This window comes from Erpetoichthys calabaricus, chromosome 10, assembly GCF_900747795.2.
Source record: "Erpetoichthys calabaricus chromosome 10, fErpCal1.3, whole genome shotgun sequence".
Taxonomy (NCBI): Eukaryota; Metazoa; Chordata; class Cladistia; order Polypteriformes; family Polypteridae; genus Erpetoichthys; species Erpetoichthys calabaricus.
Genome location: NC_041403.2, coordinates 18,910,621 through 18,928,426, shown reverse-complemented (window position 1 = coordinate 18,928,426; position 17,806 = coordinate 18,910,621). Strand labels below are relative to the sequence as shown.

Genomic DNA, 17,806 nt, shown 5'->3' with positions numbered 1-17,806 from the left:
GACCCCTCAAACCTTCTGTTTGTCCTTGCGTCTTTCATAATATATATGATCACAGTATCTGCCAAATAATATAGAGAGACACGACACATGGGGGCTGGTCAGGTGTACGCACATTCTGTAACTCCTTATGGGGATTGAACCTCAGACCTCAGCACCTCGGGTAAAGCACAATAGATAATAATAATTCACTACATTTATATAGCGCTTTTCTCAGTACTCAAAGCGCTATCCACACAGGGAGGAACTGGGAAGCGAACCCACAATCTTTCCAACAGTCTCCTTACCACTACCACTGCGCCACCTGTGAGGTAGATAGATAGATAGATAGATAGATAGATAGATAGATAGATAGATAGATAGATAGATAGATAGATAGATAGATAGATAGATAGATAGATAGATATGAAAGGCACTATATGATAGATAGATAGATAGATAGATAGATAGATAGATAGATAGATAGATAGATAGATAGATAGATAGATAGATGTGAAAGGCACTATATGATAGATAGATAGATAGATAGATAGATAGATAGATAGATAGATAGATAGATAGATAGATAGATAGATGTGAAAGGCACTATATGATAGATAGATAGATAGATAGATAGATAGATAGATAGATAGATAGATAGATAGATAGATAGATAGATAGATAGATAGATGTGAAAGGCACTATATGATAGATAGATAGATAGATAGATAGATAGATAGATAGATAGATAGATAGATAGATAGATAGATAGATAGATAGATATGAAAGGCACTATATGATAGATAGATAGATAGATAGATAGATAGATAGATAGATAGATAGATAGATAGATATGAAAGGCACTATATGATAGATAGATAGATAGATAGATAGATAGATAGATAGATAGATGTGAAAGGCACTATATGATAGATAGATAGATAGATAGATAGATAGATAGATAGATAGATAGATAGATAGATAGATAGATGTGAAAGGCACTATATGATAGATAGATAGATAGATAGATAGATAGATAGATAGATAGATAGATAGATAGATAGATAGATAGATGTGAAAGGCACTATATGATAGATAGATAGATAGATAGATAGATAGATAGATAGATAGATAGATAGATAGATAGATAGATAGATAGATAGATAGATGTGAAAGGCACTATATGATAGATAGATAGATAGATAGATAGATAGATAGATAGATAGATAGATAGATAGATAGATAGATAGATAGATAGATGTGAAAGGCACTATATGATAGATAGATAGATAGATAGATAGATAGATAGATAGATAGATAGATAGATAGATAGATAGATATGAAAGGCACTATATGATAGATAGATAGATAGATAGATAGATAGATAGATAGATAGATAGATAGATAGATAGATAGATAGATAGATAGATAGATATGAAAGGCACTATATGATAGATAGATAGATAGATAGATAGATAGATAGATAGATAGATAGATAGATAGATATGAAAGGCACTATATGATAGATAGATAGATAGATAGATAGATAGATAGATAGATAGATAGATAGATAGATAGATAGATAGATAGATAGATAGATAGATAGATAGATAGATAGATAGATATGAAAGGCACTATATGATAGATAAATACAAAGTGTACAAACCACACAGCCCAGAAAGAAGCAGAGGCGTCCATTAGAACTTCTTGTTCCAGCATGCATTCTCTAAGCCCACCGCTCACCATTCTTGTGGTACAAGGAGCCCACCGGTCCACTAGATGGCACACTCACTCACTCACTCCCACCGAGCCATATTAGCAGGTCAGAGAAAAGCCACATGGACATGGGAAGAGTGGGCAAGTGTCACAGACACAACCCACAAGAGTGTCATTGGGCCTGAAGAACCACGATAACCAGGAAATATTCTCAAAATCAGCAATGAAAAGAGAGGTTATTGGCACTGGACAAACAACCAAGCGCCAGCACTCACTGGGCTATGCCAGCCTGAGGATGAGTGAGCCACATCAAGAGATACTTAGTCATATGACGGCACCAGCCAATGAGAACGCTAGGATGTACTGATTATAAACGTAACGGGTTACCATGGTGACTAGAAGCATATGGACAGGAGGAAAGGAAGGAGAGAGAGAGAGAGGTGGGCTTCAATTACCATAGCAACTGGCACGGAAGAAAAAAAAATTAGGAATTTTAGACCAATGAGGATCACCAAAAATGGCTGCAAAAACAGCTACCATTACAAAAGGGAGCATGGTGGAGCAGTGGTTAGTGCTGCTGCTTCATGGACCCAGTGTCCTGTCCCTGTATAGGTGCAGTGGTCTCCCCACCACATCCCTAAAGATGAGCCCGTCAGGCTGTGAAGGTGCACTTGATCGGACCTCATAACGGACTTCACCACATCAGGGCTGCAACCTGCTTTGTGCTCAGTGCTGCCAGCCCACCGCAACTCTGGACTGGTTTAAGCCTGTCTGGGAATGTTATGTAGCTGTTATAAATGATAAGAACTGCAATGATGATTACTGACTGCAGACCACCAGGAGATGAATAACACGGAGACAAGTAAGGCCTGCGGAGTAAACTGAGGTCAGCTGCAAATGGCGCATGAATTTTACTGAGAAACCAAACAAGAGAAACACGGAGAGCTTTGGGAGCAAAAACGGACAACGACCTTCACCACAACGGGGCTTGGGCACGGGGCAATCACACGGCTGTGATGGACAGATAAGGCAATATAAGCAGACAGACAGATAGAAAGGAACTATATGAAGATAGATAGATAGATAGATAGATAGATAGATAGATAGATAGATAGATAGATAGATAGATAGATAGATAGATAGATAGATAGATAGATAGATAGATAGATAGAGAACTGAAAGACACTATATAACAGATAGATAGATAGATAGATAGATAGATAGATAGATAGATAGATAGATAGATAGATAGATAGATAGATAGAGGCAGTACATCATAGATAACGTGAAGCGCACTATATTGGGAATTCCCTGAGGGGATGAAGTATGTATCTATCTATCTATCTATCTATCTATCTAGTATATAGTGCCTTTCGTATCTATCTATCTACCTATTATATAGTGTCTTTCATATCTATCTATATAGTGCCTTTCATATCTATCTATATAGTATATAGTGCCTTTCACATCTATTTAGTATATAGTACCTTTCACATCTATCTATCTATCTATTATATAGTGCACTTTCACATCTATCTATCTAGTATATAGTGCCTTTCACATCTATTTAGTATATAGTGCCTTTCACATCTATCTATCTATCTATCTATCTATCATATAGTGCCTTTCATATCTATCTATATATCTATCTATCATATAGTGCCTTTCATACCTATCTATCTATCTATCTAGTATATAGTGCCTTTCATATCTATCTGTCTATTATATGGTATATAGTGCATTTCACATCTATCTATCTATCTATCTATCTAGTATATAGTGCCTTTCACATCTATCTATCTATTATATAGTGCCTTTCACATCTATCTACTATATAGTGCCTTTCATATCTATCTATCTATCTATCTATCTATCTATCTATCTATCTATCTAGTATATAGTGCATTTCACATCTATCTATCTATTATATAGTGCCTTTCACATCTATATACTATATAGTGCCTTTCATATCTATCTATCTATCTATCTACTATATAGTGCCTTTCACATCTATCTAAACCAGAATGGCACTATATAACAGACAGAAATAGTCCTTAAACACATCATATGTTAGACACTGTCATACTGTAGTGAGAGTGAATAGCAGTATATTAGACTGATAGAAAGGCGCTATATATTTGATAGATGTAAGAAGCTCTATACACTATAATTAGTAGACACAGATGATACACAGATAGATAATGGGACACACTATTTAAACATATAAGAATATGCAGGCATGAAAGGCGCTATATAACAAACGGACAGGTGGGTGGACATGAAAGGCGCTATATAACAGGTCCTTTCTCTTCCTGCCCTCCCTAGTGGTCTGAGCACAGTGTCGGACTCGCTGCCACACCATTAGTGAGTTTAGCTCATTTCATCAATACTTAAAGGCTCTGCCACTCCTACCGCTTCCTTGTTTGTAAATATTTATTATTTTATTTAATTACTCTTTGTAATTCTCATTAATTTTTATTTGTAAAACACTTTAGAGATGCGTGTTTTATCCAGAAATGTGCTGTAGAGGTAAATGTTGTAACACTGACATGGTGGGCCACAGACCCAGCGCCCCGGGCCCTGTGTGAGCGGCCTGGCAGCCTGTCCTGGGATGATTCCTGCCCTGGTGACGTTGGTGTGTGTTAGGTGAGCTGGTGACTTTAACTGGCTCTCCCCATACGACTGGCGGCCTGCCTGGCGTTATCTCTTGCCCTGGTGACGTTGCCGTGTTCTCCCTGTGTCTGTGTGGATTGTCCCCAAGGTGCAGCGTTTTTCTAAAGCACGTCACACTCACTTGGCTGGTGGCCTGTCCACGGTTTTCTGCAGCCTGGGTGACATTTGCTTCGTTCTCCCTGTGTCCCTTCTTTTTGTTTAGCCGGTGACTTTAAACTGCCCCTGTATTAGTGGAGTAGACTGGCAAGCCATGCAGGGGTGGCGTCCTGAGTTGTGCCCAGGGCTCCCCGCATGTCCTCTCTGTGTGGATTTCCCACCAGGTGCTCCAGTTTTGTGTGTGGTGAGCTGGTGTCCCTAATGTGGCCACAGCGTCACTTCCGGTGTCCGTGAGGATCTTCCACAGCTGCCCCAGTTTTCTGAAGACACGCTGGTGTGTCGGGTTGATATCTGTGTGCCACACAAAAGGCATGAGGGTCCACTGGGGCCTCCAAACCCACATGAGTGGGTGAGTGTGCCCTGTGACTGACAGTCTCTGCATGGTATCTGCCGCTGCCAAGGAGGGCTCCAAACCCCCCAGAGTGGATGAAATGGTCCGTGAACTGCTGCTGCACTTGACGTCATTGACGATAATCTTCAGAGGAGCAGCTTGGCAGCCACACAATCCCACCGGCTCCTGGTCTTTGTCTTCTGTTAAGTCGCCATATTCATGGCACATGAGAGTCCCCCTCTCTCATCTCAGGCTTAACACCAATGTGGAGGACAAAGGAAATGCGGATTTCCTAAATCTTCGTGGCACAAAGGCAGCGGGTGCCCACGCCACATTTTTCATGAATATTTCAAGCAAGCAGGATTACGTTCCCCCCTTGCAAATGTTATTGTTCTCTTTACTCATCCTCGCCTTTCTGCTCCCCCGTTCCATTTTCTTTTTTATTTCCTCCTTTTCCCTGATGAAGTGACGTCAATGGAGCGATGCGGGGGGCCGCAGGGACCGTGCCAGCTGCGCTCGCTTCTCTCAGCAGGATGACCTTATCAATTAATCCCGGCCATTAAAAAAACCCCGCAGACTTTTATCAATTGGCGCTCCAAAGCTCACGCCAATCGCATCCCAAACACCAGGGAAGTTAAACACGTTGTGGTGGCAAGTGTGCCAGTCTTAGCATTGGCACAGCGGGTACTTGAATCAAGCCGCACGGGCGCTGAACACAGGAGTAAACATGAAGGGCGCCTGGCGTTTAAAGCACGGCGGCCCGTTTGTCATGCCAACGTGGCCTACTTCTGCCTGAGCCGCTGCGGCCCCTCTTTATGTTCTGTGAGATCACCGAGGACAAAGTCGATGAGGACGGGGTGCCATACGTGACTGCGGTAACCTCCTACGTGTGGCCTCCCTGTACTGAAATGCAGGATCCCCCCTGCCTTGGGGGTCCATCCAAAAGAAAAACTGCTGAGACTATTCGACAGGAACCTGAGAGGCAGTCCCCAAGAAGGGCAAGGCACTATATAAATAAGTATAAGTATTTGGGTGAGCCTCATTTTATACAACCTCACATCCCGGGGGGTCAGAGTCCGGAGGGTGGGGGGGTGCAAGGATCTGTCTGCTCCACAAGGCTGGACAAAGATGGCCGCCCTGTCAGGATGATGTATTCGATTTCTCCAGCCATCCCAGTTAAGGGGTCAGAGATATGCAGGTGGATGAGCCTGTGGGGTCCTGATGATGGACTATCTGTCAGGCAGACCACCATCTGTGAGACTCGAGGACTGTGTGAGTAACACTGGAGCAGCACAAGGAACAGGCCTGTCACCTTTACTCTTCACTCTGTGACACCTCAGACTACAAATATAACAGAAGGTCAGGACACTTGTGGAAATTCTCAGATGATTCTGCACTAATGTGGTCTACTGATAAGGGGGATGAGACAGAGGAGAGGAGTCAGAGGGGAACTTGGAGAATTGACTGCAACTCAACATCAGCAAAACCAAAGAACTGCTGATTGACTTTCACCTCACCAATGAGCCTCTGCATCCGGTCACTAGTTAGGGAGTGGATGTCGAGGGGGTCCACGACTACAAGTACTTGGGGGGCCACATCAATGACAGGTTGGACTGGCTTTGTAACACAGAGGAACTATAGAAGAAAGGGGCAGGGCAGGCTCTTTATCTTTAGGAGACGCCGTTCCCTTAATGTGGTTTAGTGACATCCTTCACATCTTCTACAACTCTGTGAATCCAGTGTGATGTGCTGGGCTGGTGACATTACTTCAGGTGAGGACCACCGAATCAACAGGCTAATTAAAAAGGCAGGATCAGTTATGGGACACACTCTGGACCCCCTGGAGGAGGGAATGAAAACAAAACTGAGTGCCATTATGAGCAACGCGGCACATCATCGCTGTGACACAACAACACTGAGGACTTTCAGACAACGAATCACAAAGCAGAAGTGTGTCATGAAACACTACGGGGTGGTCCGTCATACCAACAGCAGTACACTTCTATAGCACTTCACTGGGACTCAGACTGCTATTATCTCTCTGTCATTCCAACAGATGGAGCATCACAAATATTAACACTGCTTTTACCAAATGGCATATAAACAGACATCTGCATCACATTTGTTAAAGTATATAAATGCAAAGAATTATTATTGCTATTATTATTCCAACATATGGTGTATTACAAATGCATTTTATCACTGAAAGTGTTTGTGATGCGCCATCTGTTGGAATAACAAATGTAATACATTTGTCAATTTATATGCCATTTGGTATGGGATTCGTAAAAGCAGTGTTAATGTTTGTGATATGCCATTTGTTGGAATCACAGATGCAATGTATTTTATTACTACAAATGTTTGTGATGCACCATCTGAATTTCCCCTTGGGATTAATCTATCTATCTATCTATCTATCTATCTATCTATCTATCTATCTATCTATCTATCTATCTATCTATCTATCTATCTATCTATCTATCATATAGTGCCTATCTATCTATCTATCTATTGGAATAACAGAGAGATCACAACTGGATGGACACAGATACACACACACTTATCCTTTCATTAAGATGGATAACATAATATAGCGCCCTGTCCCTGCATACCACCAGTCTTGCTCCTACTGCTGCTGGTCAGTTCTGTTTGTAATCCTCTGAATTGCATTAAGTGGCTTTGACAAGATTTTAATATGACAAAGGTGACGCAGTGCTAAACTGGTCAGCACAATGAGTCACTGATACAGCATTCAGGGTCCAGCCCCCCCATATGTGAAGTTTATGTGTTCTCACTGTGAGTGACCCTCCCCCCATATCCTCGAGACTTGCATTACTGTGACATAAACTGGTGACTTGAAACTGGCCCAGTGTGGGTGGCCCTTGTAACAGGTTGCTGTTCAATTCAGGGTTGCTTCAGTGGGCTTGAACTAACTAACCAGGTTTATAATTTAACTAAGACAGACTGAAATCTGAAAAATCGATGTAGACCTCAGTGTTAACGTTTGCCTTGCACCATCCATTAGAATGTATTTGGGTAATACATGTAGTAGTAAAATGTATTGTATTTGTCATTCCAACAGATGGAGCATCACAAACATTTGTAGTAATAAAATGCATAGTAATTAATACAGATGCCTGTGATGCACCATCTGTTGGAATGACAGCTCTGTTATATTCAATTTGGTATGAAGGTCGTAAAAGCAGTGTTATTGTTTGTGATGCTCCCGACACACAGACTCTGGTCCCTGCTCCCCTTTATACTGAGCAGGTGACCAGCAGGGTGCCATGTGTAATGCGGTGGGCCGGCCAGTCATTCTTTTATATCCATTGCAGTCCCTTGTCCTTTCATTATGCACATACCCCCTCCCACTCCCCCCACCCCAGCCTAGATTTGGGTGGTGATAATCTGACTACACTGGCAGGACTACAATAATTAGTGCCAGGACTGTCTTAAGAACAATAACAAAACAATGCATGTGTCTAAACTCGGAACGGAGCAAAAAAAATGCATTGCATTTGTCATTCCAACAGACGGTGCATCATAAACATTTGTAGTAATGAAATGCATTGCATTTGTCATTCCAACAGATGGCACATCATAAACATTTGTAGTAATGAAGCGCATTGCATTTGTCATTCCAACAGATGGCACATCATAAACATTTGCAGTAATAAAATGCATTACATTTCTCATTCCATCAGACGGTGCATCAAATATTTGTAGTAATAAAATGCATTGCATTTGTCATCCCAACAGATGGCGTATCATAAACAATTGTAGTAATAAAATGCATTACTACAAATTTTTGTAATGCACCATCTGTTGGAATGAAAAATGTCATGCCTATGTCTCTGTTATATGCCATTTGATATGGGATTTGTAAAAGCAATGTTAATATTTGTTATGCGCCATCTGTTGCAGTTTCAGAGACATAGCAACTGGATGGACACACAGACACCTGTCTTTGTGTTAAGGTGGATGCGGCACCCTACATTGGACCGGTGTAACTAAACAGCAGACCACTCTCCCAGTGTATAAAGGGGTGCCCTGTGTAATAGGGTGGGCCGGTCAGTATTGCTTTTGTATTGACTGCAGTCCTTTGTTCTTTCATTATGTTAGCGCCCCCTTATGCTGATAATTTGACTACACCGGCAGGACTTCAATAATCAGTGCCAGGGCAGCACTCGGCTGGACTCCTGGCTCAAATGCCACAAGAGTGTGTGCGCGTGCCCTGCAGACCGGGTCTCCTTCTCAACTGTGGCAGCTATTAAAAGACGCCTTCCCGAATCGGGCTGTTGTGCTTCTTTGTCATTGCAGGTCCGAATCAGTGCTGCTCCTCAACACCAGCAATGAAAGCTGACCACCCAGTCCAGGAGACGTACCACGACGAGTTACAGTCGGTCAGCTTACTCTCTGAACAGACTAATATAGCGCCTTTACAATTGTGAAAACAAGGCCCTCTAACACAGCACTCTACAGACATACAGCTAGAGGTCAGGGCGGGTAACGGGGTCTCTCAAGGTGACACTCTGGGGGCCTTCTGGTTAAAAGCTAACGCCCGCTGGGGTCCGTCGCTATACCTACCATATCCAGGAGTGACGCCTGTATGTGAACCCGTGTCCGTTCATCACGATGAGTCCAAAGCCTGGCCTGCTTCTTATCTCAACACTTTCAGCTGCTGCCCTCTAAATGCCATTTCCCTTGATCCGACTAGTGGGCTCAACGTGCCGTCACGAGGGCTCGCCGGTCCACCCCGATGGCGCCGTTATCTTCACAATTCGAAGACGTACTGAGGTGCTGGGGGGCTCCACATAGCAATGTTCTGTTTCAGCTTTTATTTGCTTTCGTTAGAAATGTCTTTTCCTTCAGATGGGTGAGAGTCACGACAGGGCAGCATAACGGCCCACCTAGGAGGCTGACGAGGGTCTGGGACCAAAAGCAAAGCCACAGAAAGGCGACGTGATGAGCTGCTGCGACTCGACTTGACCAAAGTGACAAAGCCTGCAGGAATCCAGCACACCAGTCCAGCCCCACGCCTCCTTTCCTGTGCCCGTTTCCGATGGGCGCCGTCGGGGTCCGATGGCCAATCCGAGGGGTCAGTTCACAAACAGCCTGTGGCCGTGGTGGAGTTTGCTCAGCCAGCTCCTGTCCCTCCTGCTTGAGCAGTCATATGAACGTGGCTTGTAACTTAAAACCCTGCAATCAAGTTTCTAAAACGGGACACCCATGAAGGCAAAGGCGTAAACAGCCCATCCAGAGACGCCCGCCATGGAGGAGCGGAGTCGCAGTAAACAAACGGCTCCGGGAGAATAAAGCGGGACCACTGTGGAAACAACAGCCCAAGGGGCACCAAGGGGGCTGCAGCCAGCACCATCGCTAGCACACGCTGGGCCTGACATTCACTTGTGGACAAGGGGCAGCAGCCTCACCATGTGGGCAGGCCCTGCTTCACGTCTCCAGTGTCCCAGGTTCAAATCTCAGCACTGTCACTGTCTCTTTGGAGCTTGAATGTGCCCTCCTTGTCTGTCTGGGTCCTCTTTGGGATTTGTGGGAGGAAAACCAGAGAGATGTGTGTGTTTAGTAATCTGGACACTCTAAACTGGCCATGTGGGGCAGCTGCCTGCAAAAGCCTGGCATTGGCTCCTGCTGTGCACCTGAAGCTGCTTCAGTGGGCTTCGTTCTCCCTGACCCTGCATTGTACCAAGCAGTTGTATCATATTATCCAAACCTGCTTTATCCTGAGCAGGGTCATGAGGAGGCTGCAGCCTATCCAAGCAGGAATAGACTCCGGACAGTGTGCCAGTACATTGCAGAGACACCATGCTAACTCATCAGTGGGCAATTTAGCAATGCCAGTCCACCAAACCTGCCTGTGTTTGGACTGTGGGAGGAAAATGGAGCGGCCGCATAATATAACAGAATATAGCGCCCCGCATTGGACGGCAGACTGCTCTACCACAGTTTAAAGGGGAGCAGAGTGTCCTGTGTAATAGGCTGGGCTGGTCAGTAGTGCTTTTGTCCTTTCATTATGTTAGCATCTGCCACCCTCACCCCCTTCAAAGGGTGTGAAAATCTGACCACATTGGCAGGACTTCAATTATTAATTCCAGGACAGTCTTAAGATGGCCAGCACTCAGCTGGACTCCTGCCCCACATGTCAGAACATTGTATGCATCTAAAATCTGGACCATGTGATAAAATGCATTGCATTTGTCATTCCAACAGATGGCACATCACAAACATTTGTAGTAATAAAATGCATTGCATTTGTCATTACAAAAGATGGTGCACAGCAAACATTTGTAGTAGTAAAATGCATTGTATTTGTCATTCCAACAGATGGCACACAACAAACATTTCTAGTAATAAAATGCATTGCAATGGTCATTTCCAACGGATGGCGCACAACAAACATTTCTATAAATAAAATGCATTGCAATTGTCATTTCCAACGGATGGCGCACAACAAACATTTCTAGTAATAAAATGCATTGCAATTGTCATTTCCAACAGATGGCCCACCACAAACATTTGTAGTAATAAAATGCATTGCATTTGTCATTCCAACAGATGGCGCACAACAAACATTTGCAATAATAAAATGCATTGCATTTGTCATTTCCAACGGATGGCGCACCACAAACATTTGTAGTAATAAAATGCATTGCATTTGTCATTCCAACGGATGGCACACAACAAACGTTTGTAATAATAAAATGCATTGCATTTTTCATTTCCAATGGATGGCGCACCACAAACATTTGTAGTAATAAAATGCACTGCATTTGTCATTCCAACAGATGGCCCACCACAAACATTTGTAATAATAAAATGCATTGCATTTGTTATTTCCAATGGATGACGCACCACAAACATTTGTAGTAATAAAATGCATTGCATTTGTCATTCCAACAGATGACACACAACAAACATTTGTAATAATAAAATGCATTGCATTTGTTATTTCCAACAGAGGGCGCACCACAAACATTTGTAGAAATAAAATGTATTATCTAAGCCTGGCCTGTTTGTTATTGCAACACTTTCAGCTACTGTCCTCTCAATGCCAATTCACTCGATGTGATAATAAAAGGCATGACTAAAACATTTTGTGGTGTGCCATCTGTTGGAATGGCAAAGACTTAGCAACCGGACAAACACAGAGACACCCTGCTGCCCAGATGCCCAGTATAAAGTGGTATAATACGGTGGGCCAGCCAGTTATGCTTTTGTATTAACTGCAGTCCTTTCTGTACTTTCTTGATGTTAGTGCCCTCTTCTGGTGATATTCTGACTACGCCAAAAGAGCAGCAAGTCTCATCAACAAACTGACAAAGGACAATCACAAGAATGGCTGCAAACCATTGCCATCAAAGAGGGTGCTGAAGTTGTGGACCTGCAAGTGCGGAGCAGTCGTGGGCATAAACGCTGCCCAATGGAGTGCCCTCTAAAGGTTGTTTATTTTCATTAACATTCTGCGTGTTTGTTTGTCATACACAGGATAAAGAGTAAAACTAACCCACTGAACAGCGTGAATCTCTTAGGTTTGTTTTGAGGACCACCCTAACATCATATGATACATAAATCAATTCTCAAGCCCTCCAAACTCTTGGGGTGGAGCAATACTAGGCACAGGACAAGAAAAAAAAAGAATAAACCAACCACGCAAACCCCACGCTATGCCCACCTCGTGTAGATGACGTCAACTTGGAGTGGCCAGTCAGTGTGACACCTTTGGGGACGCGGTTGGGGACACTGAGTGGGTGCAAGATTTGAATCCATGAGGTCAAAGCAGTCGCCGCTGCACCACCATGACGCTTTTTCATAATACGACACATGTCATCTTAATAATAATAATACATTTTATTTACATAGTGCCTTTCCCATTCATATTGCACTTATTTGAAAGGAAGGGAAAAAATGGAGTAACCCAAAGAAAACCTGCCCCGCAAATGTGTGCGGCACCCGATTCAAAGCTGGGATGCTGGATCTGTGAGGTGGCGAGCCAACTGCTGTGCCACTGTGCTGCCCGTATCATTACAACACCAAACAATAACACTGCTGTGTCCACTTCATCCATTGCAGGGTTTTGTGAGTTTAAGCCTATCTGAGCAGCACCGGGCACACTGCAGGAACAGCCTGGGCAGTGCCAGTCCGTCACAAGGCCCACACTCACACCACTGAACCCGGCGTCTGTGCATTGGAGAGAAGTTGAAGGGAACCCCACATGAGCACAGAGAGGGCATTCAAACTCCACACAGGCCATGGGCAGGACTCAAAGCCAGCATGGTGAGTCTCAGGGTCAGCAGTGCTAAGCGCTGTGCCACCCTGCTGCCCTGCCACCTGCACCTGTAAGGGAATGTCGACGGCCATCTTTGAGATTCAGGCCGCCTTCCTCAAAAGCGGTAAAAGGAAACTGCTGAACTGTTGGCCTGTGCGTGCCAGACACCTCCGAGGGAGACCATCAAGATGCGAGAGACCACCGAGAGAATCGCGAGGAAGACATTTGTTAAACGAGCTCCTGACGAGAATCCCCCCAAAGAGGAAGGAGAGCGCAGTGAGCACCGGAGCCACCACACACACACACACACACACACAGAGTGGCCCCCTCTATCTCTCACACACACACATAGACACACGCTTGCGCAGGCACTTTGTTTCCATGACAACGGTGTTTGGCCTCCCTGAAGGTTTGCTAAGCGGCCTTAGGCTGGAGACCAGACAGCTCGGTTAGCTCTGTGAACAATTCACAGACAAGTTAGCAGGCCTGAAGGGGCCACACTGGCACAGGAGGTGGGCACAGGCCCAGGCGATGCCCACGTTCCATTCCGCTGTCCTTGTAGGGGCCATTCATACCGTTAGTGCCAGTCAGCTATCATCGTTCAGTGAAGGTGGACTGCGGCCATGCAGAACAAAGCAGGGTCTTCAGCGAGCTCAGAAGGGTGTAAGAAGCAGTGCCCCCCGAGGTTCAGATACACCCACCGGGAGTTCCCTTTGTACTGCCATTTTAATGACTCCCTGTGTCTCTGAGCAGAAGGTGCCCGTACCCCGTTAAATGAGGGGCTCTTGGGGACGCCATAGCTGTTCATACAGTAACATCAAATGACATTCGCAAACCCTCTTCATCCAATTCAGGGTCACGAGGGCAGCAGTGGGCACAAAACCCAAAGAACCCCAACACATGCTGGTGGTCCTGCCGGCAGAGAGTTGAGGGGCCGAAAGCCTGGACGAGGTAGCGTGCTGTCAAGTACGGTCTGATCTTAGATCCTCAAACACAGAGAGAGCGTTGCAAGGTGGTCCATGAAGGACAGCTGGTCAGCAGCATACCGACTTGGTGGGCATCAGTCATAGTGAGCCGAGCTGAGCAGAGACGTCTGGTCCAGGAGGTGCACTGCAGGCTCAGTCAGGTACGGTCTGATCTTATACAGGGTAACCCTCAAAGACTGAGAGAGCCTTGCAAGGTGGTCCCTGAAGGACAGCTGGTCATCGACCACCACCCAAAAGGTTGCATACCAACTTGGCGGGCATTCGCGATAACGAGCCGAGCTGAAAAGAGATGGGGTGCTGGACTGACAGACTTGCTGTTTCACATGAAGCTCCATCTATGCCAAGTGTCTTCCCTACCAGAGGTGCTTCAGAAGGTTTGTCACCAGACGAGTGGCATGTGCCCGCCTCGGCTGACTGAACAACAGACGTGCCACTGCATTTTGTGGCTTGATACTCAATAGTTGTGCAGATATGACAGAACCAAACCCTGGACCAGGAGGTGCCCTGGACACTCAGTCAGATACATCCTGATCTTATAGAGATTGAGAGAGCAGTGAAGCACAGGACAGTTGGTAATCAATCACCACCCTAGGGTCGTGTGCCCACCTGGTGGGCATTAGCAATAGTGAGCCAAGCTCAGCAGAGACCTCTGGACCAGGGGTTGTGCTGCAGGCTCTGTCAAAGGGACTCTCAAAGACTGAGGGACTGTTTGAAGATGTTCCCTGAAGGACAGTTCGTCAACGATGATCACCCAAAGGTGGCATTCAGACTTGGGGGCTGCTAGGAATGCTGGTCTGAGCTAAGCAGAGACATCTGGGCCAGGAGCTATCTGAGAGAGCCTGCAGCACATGTTCTGATCTTCTACAGACTGAGAGCGCAGTGAAGCTCAGGACAGCTGGTCATTGATCACCACCCCAGGGTCGTGTGCCCACCTGGCGGGCATTTGTGATAATGAGCTGAGCTGAACAGAGACGTCTGAACCAGGAGGTGCACTGCAGGCTCAGTCAGGTACGGTCTGATCTTATACAGAGTGACCCTCAAAGACTGACAGAGCGTTGCAAGGTGGTCCCTGAAGGACAGCTGGTCATCGACCATCACCAAAAATGTTGCATACCAACTTGGCAGGCATTTGCCATAACGAGCCGAGCTGAACAGAGATGGGGTGCTGGACTGACAGACTTGCTGGATCACATGAAGCTCCGTCTATGCCAAGTGTCTTCCCTATCAGAGGTGCTTCAGAAGGTCTGTCACCAGACGAGTGGCATGTGCCCGCCTCAGCTGCTTGAACAACAGACGTGCCACTGCATTTTACAGCTTGGTGACCCCACCAGTACTCAGGAGATGTGCAGATGTGACAGGACCAAAGCCTGGAGCAGGAGGTGCCCTGGACACTTAGTCAGATACGTCCTGATCTTGTACAGGCTGAGTGAGCAGTGAAGCACAGGACAGCTGGTCATCAATCAGCACCCCAGGGTCGTGTGCCCACCTGGTGGGCATTAGCGATAGTGAGCCAAGCTGAACAGAGATGGGGGTGCTGGACTGACAGACTCACACGACGCTTCGTCTTTGCCAGGTTGAGCTGCTCCTTCATCCAGGCTGCCACACCAGTGAGATGTACTGAAACAGCAGCTGCCACCACCTGGTCCTCTGGCGGTAAGGAGTCTCTGAGCCCCCCAGTCCCGCGTTGGTCTTTTCTTTTGTAAGGTGGCCCCCAGAGCTGCTCCCCAGTTGGTCTCACTAGCGCCCCCTTTTTAGTCTGACCTGCCTTGCATGAACACTGAGAATGTGCTGTCAACATAACCCCCCCCCCCTCCCTCTACTACTGGCCTGGGGGGTGTCACCGAGGCCGGGGTGACTTTCAAAGACCATACTTGAGCCTCACTGGCAAAAAGAAAGCAGAGGGGGTAGCAGTGAGGTCACGCACAGCGTAACGGAACCGTGGTGGTCTACAAACGTTTCACGTCATCACTGCATGCTTGGAATATCAAGCTCGTGCTTAGGGGTCCTCGTAATTTATTCCTGGCTATTTCTGTCACCTCCCTGATGACTCCGTCTGCTTTGCTGTCGCACCGTTGTCACAGCACACACAGTGACGGGTGACGTGGCAGTGGCCGGCTTTTCTAAGAGTGAGGGGTGACACACGTCACCTCATCTGGTATTTGAATTGACTTTAACAAAGGAGTACATTCTAAGGGGCTTCCCATGATCCTTTGCTGGTTCACTCAATCTCAAACAATCAGAAACTAACGGGTACCTGTAGCAGCGGACCCCCTCGACATCCCCTCCCTGACCAGCGGCTGGACACAGAGGCAGCTCTTTGGTTTTGCTGATGTGAAGTTGCAGACAATTCCCCAAGACCCCCACCACCCTGCCCTCTTTTTATTATTAGGGTGGTCTTACTCCTTTACTCTGTGTCTCTTATTGCGTATTATTACGGTGGGCTGCCGTGGTCGTGATGTACGCTGCAGTTACTCAGTCAGGCCAAGTGTCATCGCCGTGTCCCAAGTGGGTGATGACTTTACACCGAGCCCCCTTTCGTTGTGCACGTAGACCACCGCTACTCCATACGACTCACCTCATCTTGAACCGTAACTGCAGTGACTTCACTGACTGCGTAGCGATGTCTTGACGTCTCCCTGCTCTGTCATCAGAGACACAAAGGTGGACGTTCTGCAGACAGACACAAAGACGCGTACGAGACCCTCATATGTGAGGGCATCTGGGTGGCACTTGTCTGACAGTAAGCAGCTGGGTGACAGCCAATAAGGAACAGGGCGCGGGTCAGTGACAGGAAGTCACACAGCCACCCAAACTAGCGGCACTTTGTAAAGCCCTTCATGTTGTGGCAGCAGATGTCACGTGAACTCCAGACTGACTGTCACTGTGGTGTGACATGTGACCCGCCATCATGCCCTCATATACTGGCAGTGATTAGGGACCCTGGAAACATCTCAATGGCTCCATATATAAAAAGTGCAGGGATGTCTGACAGCGGGTGACAGTGGGCCAGGCGGCTTTGGGGGTGGAGGGGAGACAGGTGCCAACCTTGAACAGGGTGCCAGTCGGCTGCTGAGTGACTCACAGGGGGCAGTTTCCAGTTCACCTGACGCACACTCCTTTGGCCTGGCGAGACCACATGGTCAATGGCTCTGTGCCGACCCTCACCCCACTGCTGTTACTGTTTATGACCAGGTGGTTTGTGTGCCCCCCAAGACCCTCGCAGAAGTCATCAGACTGCTGAGATTCCAAACAAGGAGGGGGCACCTTCATTAACACGTCAAATATGGGCGCCTGTTCCGTCATGGGCATCGCAAGCAGAAGCCGATCTCAGGTTATCCTAAAATTTAACAGGAGCTCAAGCCAAGGTGTCTAAGCTGGACTGGCAGCCCTCCTCGGGCGCCCTGGCAGCACTGGGTGGTGGACGTGCGGCTCAGCGGGCTCCTCTGACTGAAGGTTTGTCCTAAAGGTGGCGCTGGCATTGCTGGCACAAATAACCTGGCACATAAATTATTCAAAACACTCCAATATGTCTGCGGATGCTCGGCCTGAGCCCACAGGATGATGGAGAAATTTCTTATATTTTGGTCACCAAGAGCTCTACCCAAGGCCTAGCTGGCATCAGACATCAGAGAAGGGTCAGCTGCCAGTCATCAGTGTGCCCACTCAATGCAAAAATCCAAATCA

At 46.2% G+C, this 17,806-nt stretch overlaps 1 protein-coding gene across 3 annotated transcripts in view; it reads right to left on the bottom strand.

Annotated features, from left to right (window-relative positions):
- pde4ba (phosphodiesterase 4B, cAMP-specific a) overlaps positions 1–17,806 on the bottom strand; it is a 425,080-nt gene that overhangs the window by 239,956 nt on the left and 167,318 nt on the right. Inside the window, exon 1 of one of the 3 annotated variants that reach the window (XM_051932713.1) lies at positions 9,440–9,600. The exons of the other annotated variants lie outside the window; for them this stretch is intronic. Coding sequence (XP_051788673.1) covers positions 9,440–9,483 — 44 coding nt within the window. The 5' untranslated portion in view covers positions 9,484–9,600. Of the gene's footprint in view, positions 1–9,439; positions 9,601–17,806 lie in introns of those variants that run through there. 3 annotated transcript variants of the gene reach the window in all.